Raw genomic sequence first — 19,531 nt, forward strand, 5'->3', positions numbered from 1 at the left:
ACAATGGGGAAGCCAGATTCACTTAACAGCTGGGTTAGTAACTTAATCACTGCAGTGATTCACTTAACAACTGTGTCAAGAAAGGTCGTAAAATGGGGAAAACTCACTTCCAAAATGTCTCACTTAGCAACAGAAATTTTGGGCTGAATTGTAGTTATTAGTCAAGGATTATCTGTATATATTTTTTCACGTGTCATAGAAGTTTCTATTTTTAATTTTAAAAAATCTTAAAGAAGGGTTTTTTTCCCCCTTGACTAAGAAACCTCATTATGGCCATGTTTCAGAATCTTCACCCACCAAAGAATTTCTAAAATTCAGCTACCTGATAATTCATGATGGCACGCAAACACATGATGCAGACATGAACATCATCCTTTTTACTCACTAATCTTGAATTTTTAAGAGTTCTTCTGCTGGGTAAGGTGTTATACCTATAAAAAAAAATTATTAGGTCAGCCCCTGGTTTGTAATCAAAATTTTAAAAAAACCACCAGATTTTTTTAAAGCTCTATAATCATCTAGGAACTTCTGCAAATAACCTCCTAATTAAGGACAATGCTGATAATCCATCTTCATAATAACCAATAGTGTTAATTACATTCTTCTTCCATCAACTTTCAATTGCTGAAAAAATGCATTCTTCAGCAAAGTGAATTTTCTATGAGATGACACAGCAGTGGAAGATCTTTTTCAATAATCATAACTGCAATATATTATTTTATTATAGGTGAAGAATTCAAAGGGCTTTGAGATTACCGCTGAGGTGCTAGAATACATTGATTCCTGGTTTTCTATTTCCGTGGAAGTCTTGCCCTCTACTACTTTTTTGAGATTAAGGAAAGAGATTTCTTTGCAAAAAGGAAATTGAGTTCAGAAAGGCATGAACTTATTGCCTTTTACTTTACTTTTAACATGGGGTCTGTCAGATCTTGGCATTCTGTCAATGTGTACTATCTGCATAATTAATCACTATTGTGCTGCGTAATATCCATCAAAGCCACATGTTTGTTCAGAGTACCTTTATCTGTCAGTCTCTTAAGAATCACACTTCCTTCAACTATATACAGCTGAACAAGCCCGAATTGTTTTACTATTACTTGCTGTTTTTAATTGGTTATTTAGCCTTCTTGAGCCACATGGGTGGCCAAATAAACCGAAATAAATAAGCAAATAAATAAGCAAATAAAACACTTATTGAAAATATTTTACTGATCTACTCCATAATACAGTCAACCCTATCTGGTCTCAAAAAAGATAAGCAAGGTCAGTATTTGGAAGAGAGATCACTAAGAAAAGTAGACAAGGAAGTTGAAAAAAACTTTCTGGAAAAAGACTGTATCTATCCACATTTGCGCTGTCCACTAAGACGTTAAGAGTTGAATCGACAAAAATAACTTCCTACATAAAAAATAAATCTGATTCAGAATTGAACTCTAACTGGAAACCATTCTTACAGGGGTGAAATGCTCTGAAGTCTGCTACCAGTTTGCTTCACACGCATAAGTGTGCTTTGCGCACATGCGCACTGCGTTGCTAAGAAGCCTTTTCTGAGTCTACAAAGGTAAATAGAACAGCGGCAGAGGGAAACAGCTGTGCCGCACGATTTACATTAGCTAGAAAGCAGAATTTCCTGCTTTCTAGCGAATATAAATCACACAGCACAGCTGATTGTCACACAGCTGATCGTCAGAATTTTTTTTAACTTTTTTAAAAGCATTTTTTACTACCTAATCGCCCAAATCGGTAGTAAAAAAAAAAGCTAAAAAAAGTTCTGACAATCAGCTGTGCTGTCCGATTTCTAGCAAATTAAAGCACATGGCACAGCTGATTGTCGCACATCTGGCTACTGCTTCACCTGAACCGGTAGCCTTTTTTACCCCTGCATTCTTAGTTCCTAATATTATAGAGAGAGAGTTATGCCCCAAATCAAACTTTTCAGTTTCTTATCTACAGAATTACCTACTGCACCTACTGATCTAATTTGCTGCTTACTGTTTATATGTTTGTTAGTAATTTATACTCCACTAACCAAATCGGTTCAGTTTAAAATTTAATGGGGATAGCTACTGTTATCTTCTGTTTTCTTAATTTCTGCATCTTTTTAATATCTTCAGTGTTTTTTCATTTATTTCTACTCCTGACATATTAAATAGAAGGTAATTTTAAAAAGGAGAGGGGAAAAATCAGGAATTGAGAGAAATGTTTACTACTGCTGTGTCCATGACTCAAAAGGTTGTTTTTAATCCTCTCCACATAATCCATGTTCCCATAATAACACACATAAGGCCATGTCCCTCATGATGAAACTATTAGAGCAGATATTTCAGTCTCTTAAAAGTTGTATTTTAAATGCATAATCCTAGGCAAGGTTCAGAAAATGTTTCAAAGCACATATTCTGTTCTATTTTAAATGCAGTTTCTTGAGGAGGAATCCATTCCCAGAGATTCCAAAGTAGTGCGGGCTGGGGAATTCTGGGAGTTGAAGTCCACACATTTGGAAGTGGCCAAATCTGAAAAACACTGGGTTAGAAGCTTAACTTCATGCATGGGCTGCACTGCCCTCTCCTTCAGGCAGCCCTTTGGGTCTGTGCCTAACTCACCAATGGGTTCCATCTGCTAATTGATTTCCCATTCATGGAAAACACACTTTGTGTGTGAGAGAGAGCACTGGCAAAGCAACCTCTGACCTAATTCTAGCACAATGGAGTCATTACCTCCCAAGCCAATAGAAAAATAATACTTCTATTAGCACGTTTATCTTCAGTGTCAAACAATGAGGTCCTATTCAACCTTGCCAAACAAAAGCTAATCATTCTAAAATGGGTTTAAGCTTTCATATTTCACACTGAAGATAAATATTAGCCCTTATACTAACTCATTTTGTAATGTAGTTCAGATGACCAGGAAGCAAGCCTTACAAAAGATTACAAAGCCAAGATGTATTAAAATGGGTAGAACAAGCAATGTCTCAACATTAAGACCGAAATCTTTAGAATAAGGAGGATACTAATGAATACACAGAATGATCCCAATCCTACAAATTTCTATTGGCAGCCAGTATCGTGCAATCTCAAAAATCAGCCCAAATATCAGAGCCTTTGGGCTCAAAGGATCTGCTTGTAAGTATTTTATATCCTAGCCTTTCCAACTCAGCGGTTGCCATAATCCAGCAGATGACAAGACAGTTCATGTCCTTTACACTTGGTTGAACACCGAATTTTAAAAAAAAATGCAGCAAAACTAATTTCAAAGCCCACTTTCAGAACTGTTTGGAGAACTGCAATTGACACGGGCATTGGAATTACCCCTGCAGTTTTACAGCAAGAGTCACTGTTTCCCTCAAATGACACCGCTGCCTGCAATGCTAATATAAAAAAGAAAAAAAAATCAGGGCACTGTGTGTTAGCTGTGAGTTAAATTTGCAGTAAATAGAAACTGCAAGCAATTGGGATCTCCTTTTGGTCTAAAATAAATGAGACTGTATTCTCTTCACTGAACATCCATTAAAGTGAGAAAAACACATCCTGGGGAATCTTATACATGAGGTACACAATTAAGTTGTGCATCTTAGAACAAACATGCATGCATGTATTTTAAATAATCAACGATTTTAATCAATTGCCCTATCTACATGCTGCTTTAAATGGAACCAGGAACAATTAAAAATAGGAGCAACAATGTATGTTTGCTTTCTTGAATTATTCTAAAGAAAAAAGGCCAGATAAAAGTAGATAAAGTGGGACCTCGGGTATCGACCGTAATCCGTTCCAGCACTTTGGTCGGCACCTGATTTGGTTGTGACCAGAAGCAAGACAAACTGCGCATGCGCACGCACAAAAAAATGGCTCGGAAAGGGAAATCGCTGTGGCAGGGGAAATTGCCACAGCTGTGTTTATTTGGCACCTGAGGTGCGTGACATGAGTAAAACATTTAGCAGATTTTTCGGTCAGCACTGGAATTGTTCATGGTCTGAGCTGTTTGGGACCTAAGGCCCCACTGTCGGTAAATACCATGGGTGGATGGATGGATGGATACAGTAGATAGACAGACAGACCGGCAGATGGGTGGGTAGGTGGATGGATAGATGGATAGAGTGGATAGACAGACAGACAGACAAAAATAAATAAATTTGAATGTAAAAACAAAAAATAGAACTCTGCTAGACTGTAAGCTGAAGCAAAGCCAGAGACAGCTAGGTGAAGAGTAACTCTGGAGGCACTTCAAGTTGTACAGGACAATGAATTATTTGGATGGCATTTGGCTTGGATAAGTGTGATGGAGAAAAGAATTCTAATGGGATGGGCCTTCTTAAATAAATAGATAAATAAATATGACATGAGAAAAAAGAAAAAACAGTGAACATAAGAAAGAATGAGAAAGTAATAGAAAATGAAACTAATTTTAAAGCTAGATAATGTTTTCAGAAAGAAGATACAGGGAAACCAAGACCAGAAAGAATGAATTTAGACACTGTGTAGTCTGCATCTATATTTTGCTTTTCAGCAACAAATGCAGATTCACAAATATTGAAAACATGTGTTGGCCATACAACTGATTTATTGCTTGTAAAAAATATTTTGTAAAAATGCAGCACTCCAAAACGGCTAGTACTGTTCAAGTAGATTTCCTAAAAATTATTAAATATTCTAATAGGTAGTTTAACTCCGCAGCGAAAACTGTTCAAATGATTTAGCCAATCAGAAATGTTAAGCTATACTTTAAATAATGCCACCTTCTTTTCCATATTCTTCACTCAAATATATAGCTAGTAGCTTAACTATCTTTTGCACCTTCATTTTAAATGAACACCCTTCTTGCAAATTATTCCTCTGTAAGACATCGGCTTTAAGCCCTTTGATATATCCTGACCATCTGTGGTTTACATGTGGAGAAAAATATCTGAGTTATTTTATTTTTATTATGCTATTACACATTCTCATTTTCTCTAAGAAGTTTGTAAAATACAGGTGGGAACAGTGAACTTAAAATGATGTAACATTTAATACCTACACGCATACACACACCTTATATGTGTGTGTATGCGTGTAAGTGTGCATGCACACATACTCATGCACCAGAGATGGTATTCTGCCAGTTCGCCCCGGTTCAGGCGAACCTGTAGTGGTGGAAAGGGAGGATCCGCCTACCCGCCCGGATGTCATCACGGATGCTCTGTGTATGCACAGAAGCACCGTGCGTGAGCAAAGCTCACGCACACTCCCAGTTCCGAACTGGTAGCAAAGATAAGAGGAAGCCATTACTGGCATGCACACATCTTTATGTCAATGTTGACTTCTGGCAGCTGCCTGGACACCTCCCTTCAGTTTACTTGGCAAGATTTTTTGGAATTGGTTTCCATGGTCTGCTTCCTAAGGCTGAGAGAGGGGGATTCACCCAAAGTCGCCTGGATGGCTTTGTGCCTATGATGGGACTAGAGTATCACAGTGTCCTGGTTTCTAACCTGATGCCTTAACCTGGGTCCCACCTACACCCCATACATATTTGAAAAGCAATGCCTCCACTGAACTAAAAAAAATTGCTGAGCTTGGGTATCAAGTTCCAAATCAACCTTGAAAAGTTGCCACCACCATTACTAATGAGAAGCAGTTGATTGTGTAGATCAGCATCTTCACCCTGTTTTGACTGCATGTAAATATGCCCACAATGTCGGGAAGTGCTTCCAAGCAAACATGCACATATTGATAAACAGGATAGGCCACAATTAGCACAATGACCTTTCACATGAGTCAAGCAAAGCTGAGGTTAGCTGCAGGACCACGTTCACAAGAATTTGATAAATGCAATAGCAATAGCAATAGCAGTAGACTTATATACCGCTTCATAGGGCTTTCAGCCCTCTCTAAGCGGTTTACAGAGAGTCAGCATATTGCCCCCAACAATCTGGGTCCTCATTTTACCCACCTCGGAAGGATGGAAGGCTGAGTCAACCCTGAGCCGGTGAGATTTGAACCGCTGAACTGCTGATCTAGCAGTAGCCTGCAGTGCTGCATTTAACCACTGCGCCACCTCGGCTCATTACCAAAAGAGTGCTACAAATTCAATTGGGGCAAAATACAGCAGCAAACCTGTTGGCGGGAAACAGCCACTTCTTACATATAACACTGGTGCTTTTATACAGTAATTCACCAAGAATCCATGGAGCTGAAGGCATGAATGTTACATAATACATGGGTTTTTTAAAATGATCTAATAAGAACTGGAAGTGGTGTGACTGGTGACATCGTGAATCATTGAAAGAGAGGGTGAAGCCAAAGCCTAACAGCCAGACCCTGGCTATTGTGGGAGCCACAAAAGGATTGCTGTGAGAGTTGACAGGCTAAGAGTTACCTTCCCCCTTCCTTTCAGGAACAATAAAATGTTGCTAAAATACAGTAAAATACTGATCAAGAATTACTACCTTATATGATAGCTATAGGACTATGAGTAGCAGGGAACAAATGGAACCCTTGAAGATGAACTCAATCTTAGTGAAATTCCTATATGCAAAATTATTGAATCGTATGTTTCTTCTCTAGCATCGAAGCTGCATAAGCACCTATATCAGACTAATTCTTAAGGAGACCATAATGAACCCATGCATGGGTTTGTGTTCAGAATCGCAGACTTAAAATATATTTATATAGAACCATGGACTGTGCTCCCCTCTCCCCCAAAATCAAGCATATTTCTATGAGGAGCCTGTGAGGTGCAATAGTTAAAACACCTGGTTAGAAACTGGAAGACCGTGAGTTCTAGTTCCTTCTTAGGCAAAAAGCCAACCTGGTGACCTTAAGCCAGTCACTCTATCAGGCAGGCAAGGGGAAATTCTCTGGCTACCTAATCAACTAAAATTGTTGTGGTGTAAAGGTGAAGAACTTCTTGCAGGTGGAGAGCATTTTGATTGGTTTGGCAACAGTTTCTACTGACTAGTGATATCAAGACATCATCAAGATGGGAAGCACTAAAGTTGGCGTAAAGTTCCACAAACCACAAGAACAGCCCAAAATCAATTTTATTTCTTCATCTTACCTTAGAGTAGAATGCCTGCTGGAACAGGAAATACTATTGCCAATTGGAGAAGGTAAGTTACTTCCTCGATGGAGATCTTCAATGGATCTACTCCATGGTTTATTTTTGTCCACTGAATTTTCCATATTATTTTCCAAGCTTTCAAAGTCAAATCTGAAAAGAAATAGATACTTCATATGCCAATGAGAAGGATGAGGCTGCTTCCCCCCCCCCCTGCTGCAGAACTCAGAAATGTCCCAATAGATTACAACAATAAAGTGATAGAGAACCATGTAAATGCATTTTCCTTTGGGCTGAAACTCAGTGCTGGTTTCACAATAACATTGGATCTTGAAATGGAGGGAATAAAAGGCTGCCGCAAGGAAAGGAGGAATAAGTCACACAGCTTTACAGAGACTCTACCTAATTTCAATTTTGCTTAAATTCTTGGAAGACAAAACAACCTTTCCGTACTATAGCATAGATGAAATGTCAAGAATGCATTTTGTTTTAAAGATAAATAAACGCATTCTAATTACTTTCAACTGTCAACATGCAATGGAAATGTTTCTTCCAATATGTTGGCCAAGGCGAAATTCCAAACATATGTAATACATTACTGTAATCATGACTGTAATCTTCCTTTGTTTGGCTTATTTCTCAAACCTTGTCTAATGTACTGCTGGTTGAAAGGAGAATTATGCCATTCTCTTCCACAGACTTTGTGGTTATCTCTCAAACTTAGTATGTGAGGAAGAATGGACAGTAAGAAAAGCTGCTTGCTTTTATCTGAGTGGCCAGTTCACACAGAACTCTACGTCATAATATAGTTTGTTGGTTTTTCATTGGATGTGACCTGCATGATTTGTAAACTATGGCTTCCTTCTGCAGACAGATTCACACATCCCATCAAACAATCCCAAACATTCCACATTATTGTTTAGCTTTATACGTGAATGCAGCTTTTGTTTTTAAAGTCAGTTATTTTTCTGCCATGTGCCATTCTTCTTACCTCGTTTACTCTTTTAGCAGAGTTTAGGTCCTTTCTTATCCAGCAGTAGAAGACCTTTTTTGAGGTCTCCATCCTAAAAATAACTTTATACTTTTTTTGAATCTTGGAACGTTTTGATCATGATCGAGAAGACATTCAAGTGAAACGGGAGCTTCTCATTCTGCATGTGCTCCTTCCCTTCACTGCAGGGAAGGAAATGGGGCTCTGAAGCCACTTTCTATCAATAAGGCTTCATTCTAAAGTCCAAGTCACTTTCCATCAGTGGGATGGCAAAGCAGAGAGATTTCTTATGGGGAGCTTATGGGCAGTCTTCCTACTTCTTCTCACTGGTGACCCGGAGGACTAATTCAAGTATTAAGAAAAAGCAGGCAAATGGCTAAAGAAGCATGACCCTTGTGAGCTTCTCTTTCTGTTGTAGCACTCAACATAGAAATTACCAGTTTTGTAATTGGACTAACAAAGGCTGAGCACCAAAGAATTGAGGCCTTTGAACTATGGTGCTGGAGAAGACTCCTGAGAGCCCCTTGGACTGCAAAGCAATCAAACTGGTCAGTCCCAGAGGAGATCAACCCTGACTGCTCTTTAGAAGGCCAGATCCTGAAGATGAAACTCAAGTACTTTGGCCACCTAATGAGAATGAAGAGTCTAATGCTGGGAAAGATTGAGGGCAAAAGAAGAAGGGGACAATAGAAAATGAGGTGTCTGGATGGAGTCACTGAAGTAGTCGGCATGAGCTTAAATGGACTCCAGAGGACGGTAGAGGACAGGAAGCCTGGAGGAATGTTGTCCATGGAGTCGTGATGGGTCGGATATGACTTTGCAACTAACAACCTGGACCTCAATACAGCAAGATATGAAATCTCCTTCTGCAAATTGGAGCAGATGAACATTGGCCCAGTTGTAGGTCATACACTTTGTAACCAGAAAATCCTTACATTTTATTCTTGGCATCTTCAGTTAAAGGGAACTCAGAAAGGAGAAGATGGACTTCAGGAAATTTAACGGAAGCCACTTGGAATAAGATACCTTCCTGTATACCTCATCAGCAAACCACCTGTGCTCTTGTTTTTTTCTATTGTTGCATGTGCATTTGAGTTGACTTTCAATGCACATCTGAAGACTTGGCTATGGGCACAGTAGATCTCAGCACATAATAACCATTTATCATGCTTCCCAATGTTTCCAGAACCGACACTACCATTTATTGTCCCTGAAGTGAGCAGCGCAATTGGCATAACAGAGAACAGAGACTTTATGACATCCATCTTAGGAAGACAGACGTATAATTATTTGAATAACAGGGTTTTATACCAACTGTGTTCACTGTTTACTGAAACAGGATGCACTAATAATATCTTTCTCCTTCTGCCCAGATTGTGAGCGTGTGGATCATATTATACTTACGTGACTGCATACTGTGCAAAAGACAAATACTCCACCAAAACATCTAGGCCTTTGTTGTCTTCATTCAAAAATTCCCTGACCCACCTGGAAAAACAATCATCAAAAGAGTTCATCGTATTTATATCTTTACATAAACCAAATATTACAGGATCCAAAAAGGTATTCATTTCTTATTCAGAAATTTCTGAAAGATAAAAGATTGAGAATCACATTTTCAGAGCGAAATTCAGGGTTACCTTCAGTGTGACTGTTTCATGCAGAGTTTAGAAATATTATTAGAGGTCATCAGCAAACTGGTTAATTATTATGATGAGTAATCTGCAATTAGATGCACTGTTTAAGACTGGTGAAAACTTAATAATTCTATCCAAGGACCTAAGAGTTATTAAGGTAGCACCTAAGGATATATATGGCAGCTCCAAGCAAGGTGGCATTTTTTAAAATTAGGGTGTTCATTATTATGGCTCATCACACAGTCAGTCAGATGTTCAAACTGAATTTGGCATTGTTATTTACCTATCAAGTCCTTCCTAAGGACCTGGGACAGGCAGACGTTGATGTTTGATAGTGTTAAAGGTATCATCATAGGATGTAAGATATTCTGAGTAAAGATGCCTGTTGCAACTGTTTGATAGTGATTTTGTCAATGCCAATGATGTTCAAGTGGTACTTCAGTTATTTTGGGATTACACCCAAGGCGCCTATGATTATTGGTACTTGACTTCTTTTTGCCACAGTTGTTCTATTTCTATTTGCAACTCTTTGTATTTTATTATCTTCTCCAATTCTCTCTCTTCTATTCTGCTGTCTCCAGATACTGCATATCCACTATCCAGACTTTTTTGTCACTGTTATCCACACTTGTTAAGTCTCGGGTATTATGTGGCATGTGGCTGTCTGTTTTGAATTCTGAAGTACCAGAACATTTTAGCTTCTTCATTTTTTTCAATTTTTCATGCATCGAAGTAGCACATATAGATGGAACAAAGTAACTCAAGTAACGTACTCAATCAATTGAACTATGCCAAAATAAAACCATACGCGGATTTTGTATTCCCAAGAGCATTTTTGCAGGGGGAATGGGACCCAAACTATAACAAATGAACCTCATTGTAGTCCATTCTATCATTCAACTATTTAACAGAATCAAATTCTTAATATTTTATTTGGATTCCAACTGAATAATGCCAACTGGCTTTCAACTTGATGGTTAGCCTTTTGTGGATATAACAGATACACCAGAAGATTAGTGCTATACTTTATTGAGTAAGGGCTATAACAGAATATGGGGGCACAAGGGCTCAGAGATTAAAGGCGCTGAGCTTATCAGCTGGAAAGTTGACAGCCTGGGTTCGAGACCCGAGCACAGTGTGACAGGGTGAATTCCCACTTCTGCCTCCTCCCCATCTAACAGTTCAAAAGTATGCAAATGGGAATAGATTAATAGGTACCACTTCAGTGGGAAGGTAACAGCATTCTGTGCACCTTTGGCATACATGACCATAGAAATTGTGTTCAGACAATATTGGATCTCTCGACTAAGAAACGGAGATGAGCACACACACACACACACCCCAGAGTCACACATGCCTGGACAGGGGAAACTTGTATGTTTATAATGGAAAGCTGCCAATCTGTGTTTATTCTCCCCTCCTTCTTATAATCAGGGAGGAGCCAAACTGAGGCTCTTCCTATTACTTCCCCATTACTCCAGGCTCAAAACATATTTTGGTGCAATTTGATTACTTGTAACAGTTTCTCAAAGTCATTTCCATGGCTCAATATACCAACATAACTAAATACCTACTTAAGATCTCCAAATAGTATTTGGTTTACCAATAAGGCAATCATGCCTTGAAAAGAAACCTTGCATATAGGATCAGAAAAAAACGCATTAGTCTTGAAGAAGAAACATATCTTGGGCTATTAACACAACACAGTCCCTCATTAAAGAAATAGTCCATGCCGCTTAGATCTTTTAATTGTACAAGTCACATAGCCATTTCTCATCGACTGACATACTATGGTTTATGCAATGAAAGATCTATAAGTGAAACATGCACAAAGTTAATCTTGCTAATTCTTATTCACCATTCAAAGTATGAAATGCAAAAACGAAACAAAAAATATAGAATGCTCTTCTGTCTTATTTTTAAAGGAAATCATGAAGAACATCATGACATACCTAAAATGTGAGAGTTTACTATGCACAGGAAGTTTCTATTTCTACTCTCCAGTTAGTTATGTGCAAAAGCACTGTAACATGCAATTACTTTGCTCAGCTAACAGTTACATTTAAACCTTTTCCTAGTATGATGTCTAAATCCTAATGAATCTGGCAGGTGTAATCTCTAATAAGAAGTCACAGCTAATAATTGCCATCACATCACAATGCCTGGAGTTTTGAAAGAGTCAGCAGTTTGAAAATAAAAAGGAAAAGGAAAAAAGAAAGACTGACTGCTGTAAAGTATTTGGCTTAGCAAATACTGCTGAAATCTGGAATTTAATTGATGGCAAAACTGTTGCAATTGCTTACAGATTTCCCTGGCTTCTTATCTCCAAAATACTATCTAAATCTTCACTCACTGCCAATTATCTCTTGGAAATGTTGGCCTAGCATTGGTATTTCATGGTCAATTTAACTTCACTGAAAAGGTGGAAGGGGAGGAAGGATAAAGAACCACAACTTTTAAACAAAAGCAGTTTCCTTCTACTTAGGAGACGATAAAGTACAATTTGTTTTGAAGCAACCCTGCATTTTTCCTTAATTTTCCTTCCCCACAAGAAGCCTAATGCTTCTGTTAAAACTAAGTACATCCCTAAGCCACAGTGCCTTGGGGATGAACCTATTCTATTCAACAGATGTCACTTTTCAAGCAAAGGAACGCTAGAGCTTCTTTGAAGTCAATCTTGAGATTCTCATACAATCCCATGATTGACTTTAAAAAATTGAATAATAACAGTGACAATAGTTTATGCCCCAAATCATTTCCTCAAATACAATTGCTTTTTTTAAAAAAAAACAACTTACCCAATGTGATTAGTCCTTAAAGAAATTTCTAGTTCCCGTAAAACTTGTGTAGATTCTTGAACTCTTCTCCTAAATTTCTAGAATTTACAAGAAAGGGGAAAAAAATCTTATATGATGTCTAAATTAATGAGGATGACAATTCTATAGCCTAACCCTTATAGATTTTTCTTCTTTCTATTATGAAATAAACCAAGTGCCCTTCAAGATATCAAGAACAGGATGTACAGTACGTTTTAAAAAAATGATAAACAGGACAACTCTTCTGAGTCTATGTTTTTTAAGCACAAACACATCCACTACCACACACAAATAATTTTATCTAATCAAATCTTCAAATAGTCTACACAAAAGATCTTTCATAGGTAACCATTTCCTCCATGATTTGTACACATACAATATGGTAATATTTCCTAGGATGATCTTCAGAGGGGGGGGGAGAGGAACATAACAATCTGGACAGGATAATGACAGCAAACTAAACCTGGACGAAAACTCTTAGAATAGTTCATCAGTCTGCACCAGGATAGGCAACTTGCATCTTCATATTTCCTTTTGTTTGTAACACCCAAAGCAGCTTCCACTGAATTTTAGTGACCCAGTTTCTTAAAACTGGCAGCAGGATTTCCCTGCTTGTTGTGAAGCAGGAAACACATGGAAAACATACAATGTAATTTCCAAATAAAATATCTTTTTTTTAAAAAAAATAGTATAAATCAAGACTCTCAAAAACTTGAGAGGGGAAAAAAATGTAAATCCTCTGCAGACTTCTTTACTCTCCGCTTCTTAAAAAAATTTTTTGAATGTGGCTTATGGATCACCCCAAATTTTGCCTAACTTTCGTTTCTATGGTTACACTGGAGCTGTGCACTTGTTGACAAAGAATTATTATCCATAGAGCACCATTCCTGACAAGCTTTGAAAAAGAAGGTCCTCATACTAATCTCCAAAGACGAATGGAGATACTCTCAGCAAAGGGTCTGGAAAACAACCATAGCTTTCAAAATGTGCAAGAGCTTTCTTTTCCTCCTCATTTCTAGCAAATAGAGAAAGCTTTTCTGCTTGATCTGGCAAAAATGACTGTCCTTTAAGCAAGAGAACAAGAGAGAAAAAATCCCATCTCTTTCTTACCTTCCTAGTTACAGCTGGATCAAGATAGCCTTTTAATTTCTGTATATATGTATGAGGTGGATTCTTGACTTGGAATCTTTCCTGTAAATAAAAAAAAAGTAATCATTAGCTGTTGTTTACCAAATATAGTAACTAATCTTTTATACATACATACATACATACATACATACATACATACATACATACATACATACATACATACATACAGCTGTGTATGTGTATGTTCCAGCATAACTCTGGAAAGTCTGGAGCAATTTCAACCAAACGTGGTACATAGGTGACTTATCCTCTGGAAACAAATACTGTGTGGGTAAGACATCCCTAACACCCCTTGGGGTGATTGTTAATATGCAGCATGTTGTGCCTTTAAATGGATTCTATTTTACTGCCGTAAAATGGCTTCTACTGTATAGCGCAGTGACGTTGCCCTGGTAAAGGCTTCACAGTACTCCACAAGGGGGCTCCCTCTGGTAAGGGGGAAAATCCAACATTAGAAATTACTTTTGGTCCAGACATTTTCCCCCTATAAATAAATATCCAGGCAATGCTGGGTTATTGGCTAGTATCTATATAAAGAAGCATGCCTCACTGCTTTTGTTATTTCTTTGTTTAATTAATATTTTCTTTATTTGTGTATTAGAAGCAAAGGCCAAATACTTTACTTACATAAATTATATATTCTGTTAAAAGAGAAAATGATGAATATTATCGAGGCTATCAGACTGAACATATGAGCACAGATCATGATACTACAGTTTTGAGTTTTATTATCCTAGAAGTTGTCTTGTTATCGTGGAAAGAAACTATTTTACATCAACTCCTCGATGGACATGCTGACCAAGAACTTGGGGGTGGGAAAGGTATTCCTTGATTTATAATCACAATGGAGCCCCAAAATTTCCATACCTAAGCAGTACAGTTATTAAGTGTGTTTTGCCCCATTTTATAACTTTTCTGCAACAGTTGTTAATCAAATCACTGCAGTTTTTAAGTGGATCATGTGGTCATTAAGTGAATCAGGCTCCCCCCACTGACTTTGCTTGTCAGACGCTAGCTGGTAAGGTAACAAATGGTGATCACATGACCTCAGGATAATGCAACTGTCATAAATATATGTCAGTTGCCAATCACCCAAATTCTGATCACATGACCGTGGGGATGCTGCAATGGAAACTAGTCCTGTCTTTTTTTCCCAGTGCCGTTGTAACATTGAATGGTCGTTAAATTCATGGCTGCAAGTCAGGGACTACATGTAGCCTAACACATGCGCAGTAAACCATGTTCATGAAGACTGCATTCCACCAAACTTGATTTTTCATTCATTTATACAATTAATTGTTTATACCTTTATACAATTATAATTTTTTTTTTATTTCAAAGAGAATTTGCCCAACAAGTGCTCAAAATTAAGAAGAAGGTAGAGGATCTCCTTCTAAGATTCAGGAAATGGAGCAAAATCAGAACCTTTTAGGTGTCGCGGCAATCCCTCTGGAGCACTTCCCTCTTGGAAATTTCCCTCCCACCCTGGCCAACTCACTTCGGTTGACTCACTGAGGTCAACTCGCTATGGGACAATTTGCCACAGCCAACTCACTACAGGACAACTTGCCACGAGACAATTCAATGTGGCATTACTCAAGAGGGGGACAAGTGGAATTGCAGGTCACCCCAGCCTTGAGGACTTCAAACTTGGGAAGGTTCAAACGTAAAGTAAGACAAGATCCGCTGCAATTCGCTTGTCCTTCTCTTGAGTTATCCTGCTTTGAATTGCCCCATGGTGACATGGCCATGGTAAGTTGTCCTGTGGTGAATTGCCTGGTGCAAGTTGTCCTAGACTCCTTCGAGAAGGCTATTGAAACAGAACTGTTCAGGAGAACCTTTGAACATAACAATGGTGTCTGCAGAGGGCTTAATAACAACATCAAATTTTAAATTATTTCTTTCTTTGCATTTGTATTGTTTTTTTCATGTCTCCTGTCATTTTAGATTGTAAACTGAAGAGAGTCCTCAGGAGTGTGGCAATGTAGAAAAGTAGTAAACCAACTAACTATGGTCTACTGATTGTAATGTTAAAACTGAGGGACTTCTAATATTTTCCCTAGGCTCATTTTAAAAAAAGGTGGTTAATTTTCAAAACATGAGAAATCCACTTTCATTTCTCAGAAATCTGAGCTCCTTGCTCCTTTAAAATCTGTTAATTTTTAATAAATGTACATTGCGATAACAAGGCAATCCTCATTCTCTGTCAATGTATGCCTCTTTCCAATATTGCTTTGTAGTTAAATACCTGGCAATTACAGCATAGAAAGTTGGGCGTTTCAATAAACTACATGAAAAGAGAAGATCATAAAAAGAAAGTGCCATTAAAGTGAAATAAAGAAGGTGGAAATATCTTCAATGATATAACTATTCAAAGTTCAAATGGTTAATCATTTATGTATACGGTTTCATTATGAAAACAAACCTTGCACCTACTCTATCTCAAATGATACAAATGTTGGAATGCACACAGCACTATAACTTTTACTTTTCTTTTCTGTCTTTAAAATCTATTCCGGGAAAACAGAAGAAGGTGCTTAATAGTTTTCTTCCTGAAAATAACCCAGCAGTATCTTTTCTGTGTTCTCAGAAGAAGAAAATTATCCTTCAAACATGAATGTGGGAAAAGAGGAAACCTTCGCTGAATCCTTTTCCGCTCCAAATTGTTCCCTTCTGAAATACAGCTTGACTGCTCACAGTGTCATTTCTGCTTTGCTATCACAGAGCGGATGTATATATCTGAGATGACAATTCAGAGCAAGGATCTATCATTCACAAGCAGCTTATTTCTGCAGGAGAAGCAAGATTTACCTTATCTGTAAAAGGAGGAAGAGGAGCCCCAATTCTTCCACAAAACTATCATTTAAAGGCATCTTAGGAACTGGGGATGGCTGTTCAACTTGTTAAGTCTCTTCCAAGATGTGGAATTGCAATCAGCTGTGTTTGCTGAAGTCCCAGATAATTGACTGTGAGTCAAAAAAATAAGAAAATGCCTTCTTTGACTCTGCTGGCATCTCTCTCTCTTTCTCTCCCTCCCTCTCCCTCTCTCAAACAGAGAGAGAAAGAGAAAAAAAATCATAAAAAGTAATAAAAATTAAATTGAGTTGTTTAGATTTATTATTTAATAAATAAATGTTTTTATAATTGTAAATATTTTTTTAAATGCCTATCCAAGGCAGCTCTAGAAGCCTTAAAAATTTGAAGAATGCTCTTGGGTGGGCTTGCAGTCGCCAAAAAGAAAGGAAAAACACAGGCCATTCTCACACAATTTGGGGGGGGGGTGTCCAGAGACCATGTGAGAGCAAGACCCACCTGCAGAGTTTTCAGAAGGTAAAGAGGCCTGGCCTATTACTTGTTCTGTGATACGCACGTCATAGATTCTGCTTCACAAATCCTGCCCACAGGTAGCACACAGAGACATTTATTAGGACATGCGAGGTGTTGCCCTGTCAGCTCCAGTGTGCATGCGCACGTTGGCCAGCTGACTTCAGTCTTCTTTTGAGGCCATTTTTCTCCTTACGGAGCCTTCAGGAGGCTTTCCTGAAGGCTCCGGAGATGAAAAACGGCTTTATGAGCAAACCGGAAATCCGTTCTCAAACTTCTGGTTCACCCGTAAGGCCAGGTTTTTCCACAGACTTTAAGAAATCTCCTGAAGCCTTTGGAGGGTCTCCGGGGCCGGGGGAGGCTGTTCCCCCCCTCAGGCTCCTAGAAAGCCTCTGGAGCCTGAGGAAGGCAGAAAAAGTCTGCCAAATTCAGATGGTGGGGGGTGCATGTGCGCTGGGGTCGCATGCATAGCATTATGGGTGTGGCACGCCCGTGCACTACCCCCCTGCTCTCCCCCCACTTTTGGCAAACGAGCCAAAAAAGGTTAGGCATCACTGTCCTATTGGTCTGTAAGAGCAATATTTTAAAATCATCCTTAATGCTATAAAAGTTAAAGGTTCCCCTCACACATATGTGCTAGTCATTAGCAACTCTAGGGCACGGTGCTCATCTCTGTTTCAAAGTCGAAAAGCCAGTGCTGTCTGAAGACATCTCCATGGTCATGTTGCCGGCCTGACTAAACGCTGAAGGTGTGCAGAACGCTGCCATACAGACATACAAATTATTGTGGAGCTTCATTGGCTTAACCTATCTTAAACACCTACAAATCGATATTTGAGGAACTGAGGTATAATTTTGGGGAATATAAAGCTCACTAAATTCCAGAACTTGCTTCTAAATAAATCGACATAGGATTGAATAATGAATTCTACGTTCAATTACTTAGCTCCTACTCAACAAACATATTGGTGATTATACTCATGAAAGCTATAGAAAAGCTATAAACTTGAACGAACTCCTACAGTGCAATTTGCTTTCTTACCCCCAATGGATAAGGATTTCTAAAAGCATGTTTTCCTTGTTTTACCTTAATGCCATATTTATAAATTATAACCTGATTTCCAGCATTATATGCAGGTTTATACATTGGATTTTCTTCTGTACAATATTTTCAATGCCTGATTAACTTCCGTAGATTTACATTATATCACAGTACTACACTATATTTAACAGATCCTGTTTTCTATGTCAGTGAAGAATCTGGCATATTAACATGCTTATTTCTATTTATCTTAAAATTAACACTACACCTTCTGAATATGGATAACCATATGAAAAGGGAAACAGAATGCTCAATTACTTCCTTTAAAAAAATGAATCACAAATGACACAACTTTTAATACCTATTTTTGCTTGTTTCTCCTGGCTTAGAATTACGTTATCTTTATTGTTATGTGAAAATATCTATGCAAACATTTTAATGCAAATAATTTGCAGAATGTGGGCTGTATGAATCAAGATTGCAGTTTAGCATTAAGGCATGTGAACTAATTTGTGAGATATGTCAGTTTGCATCAAAATGTGACCATGTGAATCACTTACTAATGAATATTTATGCCATCATGAAGACAACTCTACTTTCTTTTTATTTCTCACAAGATGTATTTAATTATTTTCAAATGATTTACAGTGTGTGTGTGTGTGTGTGTGTGTGTGTGTGTGTGTGTTTCTTAGGAAAAATAAAATAAAGTAAAGGCATAACACTTCCTGAGTATCAGATTTTTTGAATCAAAACCAGTATGTGGGAAATAAAGCTGGTTTCGTTCTACTCATATATAAAATAACATGCTGAAAAATGGCATTTATTGTATATTTCATGTATGTTCTTTCATCTCAAGGGCTACATAACATGAAGAACACTTTCCTGATTAATAGCAACCAGGATTTGAATCAACAGCTTTAGAAGGGATAATTTTTTAAAAGCTCCTCATAAGAGAATCGGGGTGTACTATTAATAAAGGTCGCATTAAAGTCAATACTCAGAATGACTGCTCAGAATAACTTATATAGCCATGGGTTAAAGACAGTAGATAAAATATGTATGCAGGAAAGAAGAGACAGCATATCTGAGCAGATGGAAGTGATAAATGTTTGGAAAATCATGTTTATTTTAACTATTTCCTTTACTTTTTTTAATACGAGCTCTTCAGTTTGAAGGAAAAGTGTAGCAAAAGAAACCACCCAACTGCATTATGCTGAAACATGAAAACACTATGTTATTATTCCTAAAATCAACTGGGGAAGAAAACCTTGTGAAGTCTCTTGATCATCGTTGTTCTATGGTGATTGCTTGCATGCTTTAGATGTGAGCAGAATGGCAGTCTCTTGGATGCATCACACAACAGATTTCCTTTCCAGAGAAACTGGAGAGCTCTAACTTCCCATGAAGTTAGAATCTGTCCATGAACGTCCAAAGGTGCTTTTTGAAAAAGCACCTTTGGGACAACCATGACCTGGATCAGTGATCTCCAACCTTCGAAACATTAAGACATATAGACTTCAACTCCCAGAATTCCCCAGCCAAC

General features: G+C 38.0%; 1 protein-coding gene across 4 annotated transcripts in view; it reads right to left on the reverse strand.

The window, feature by feature from the left end:
- The window catches only part of FMNL2 (formin like 2), a 202,837-nt gene that overhangs the window by 58,118 nt on the left and 125,188 nt on the right, over positions 1-19,531 (reverse strand). For all 4 annotated transcript variants that reach the window (XM_087710499.1, XM_087710482.1, XM_087710489.1 and 1 more), the window contains exons 3-7: positions 13,584-13,664; positions 12,456-12,532; positions 9,425-9,508; positions 7,030-7,182; positions 323-431 (exon numbers count right to left, since the gene is read on the reverse strand). In XM_087710499.1, the coding sequence (XP_087566625.1) occupies positions 323-431; positions 7,030-7,182; positions 9,425-9,508; positions 12,456-12,532; positions 13,584-13,664 (504 nt within the window). The remainder of the gene's footprint in view (positions 1-322; positions 432-7,029; positions 7,183-9,424; positions 9,509-12,455; positions 12,533-13,583; positions 13,665-19,531) is intronic.

The sequence above is a fragment of the Thamnophis sirtalis genome, unplaced genomic scaffold (genome assembly GCF_051295495.1).
Source record: "Thamnophis sirtalis isolate CommonGarterSnake01/CBP01778 unplaced genomic scaffold, rThaSir2_p1.2 scaffold_1, whole genome shotgun sequence".
NCBI lineage: Eukaryota > Metazoa > Chordata > Lepidosauria > Squamata > Natricidae > Thamnophis > Thamnophis sirtalis.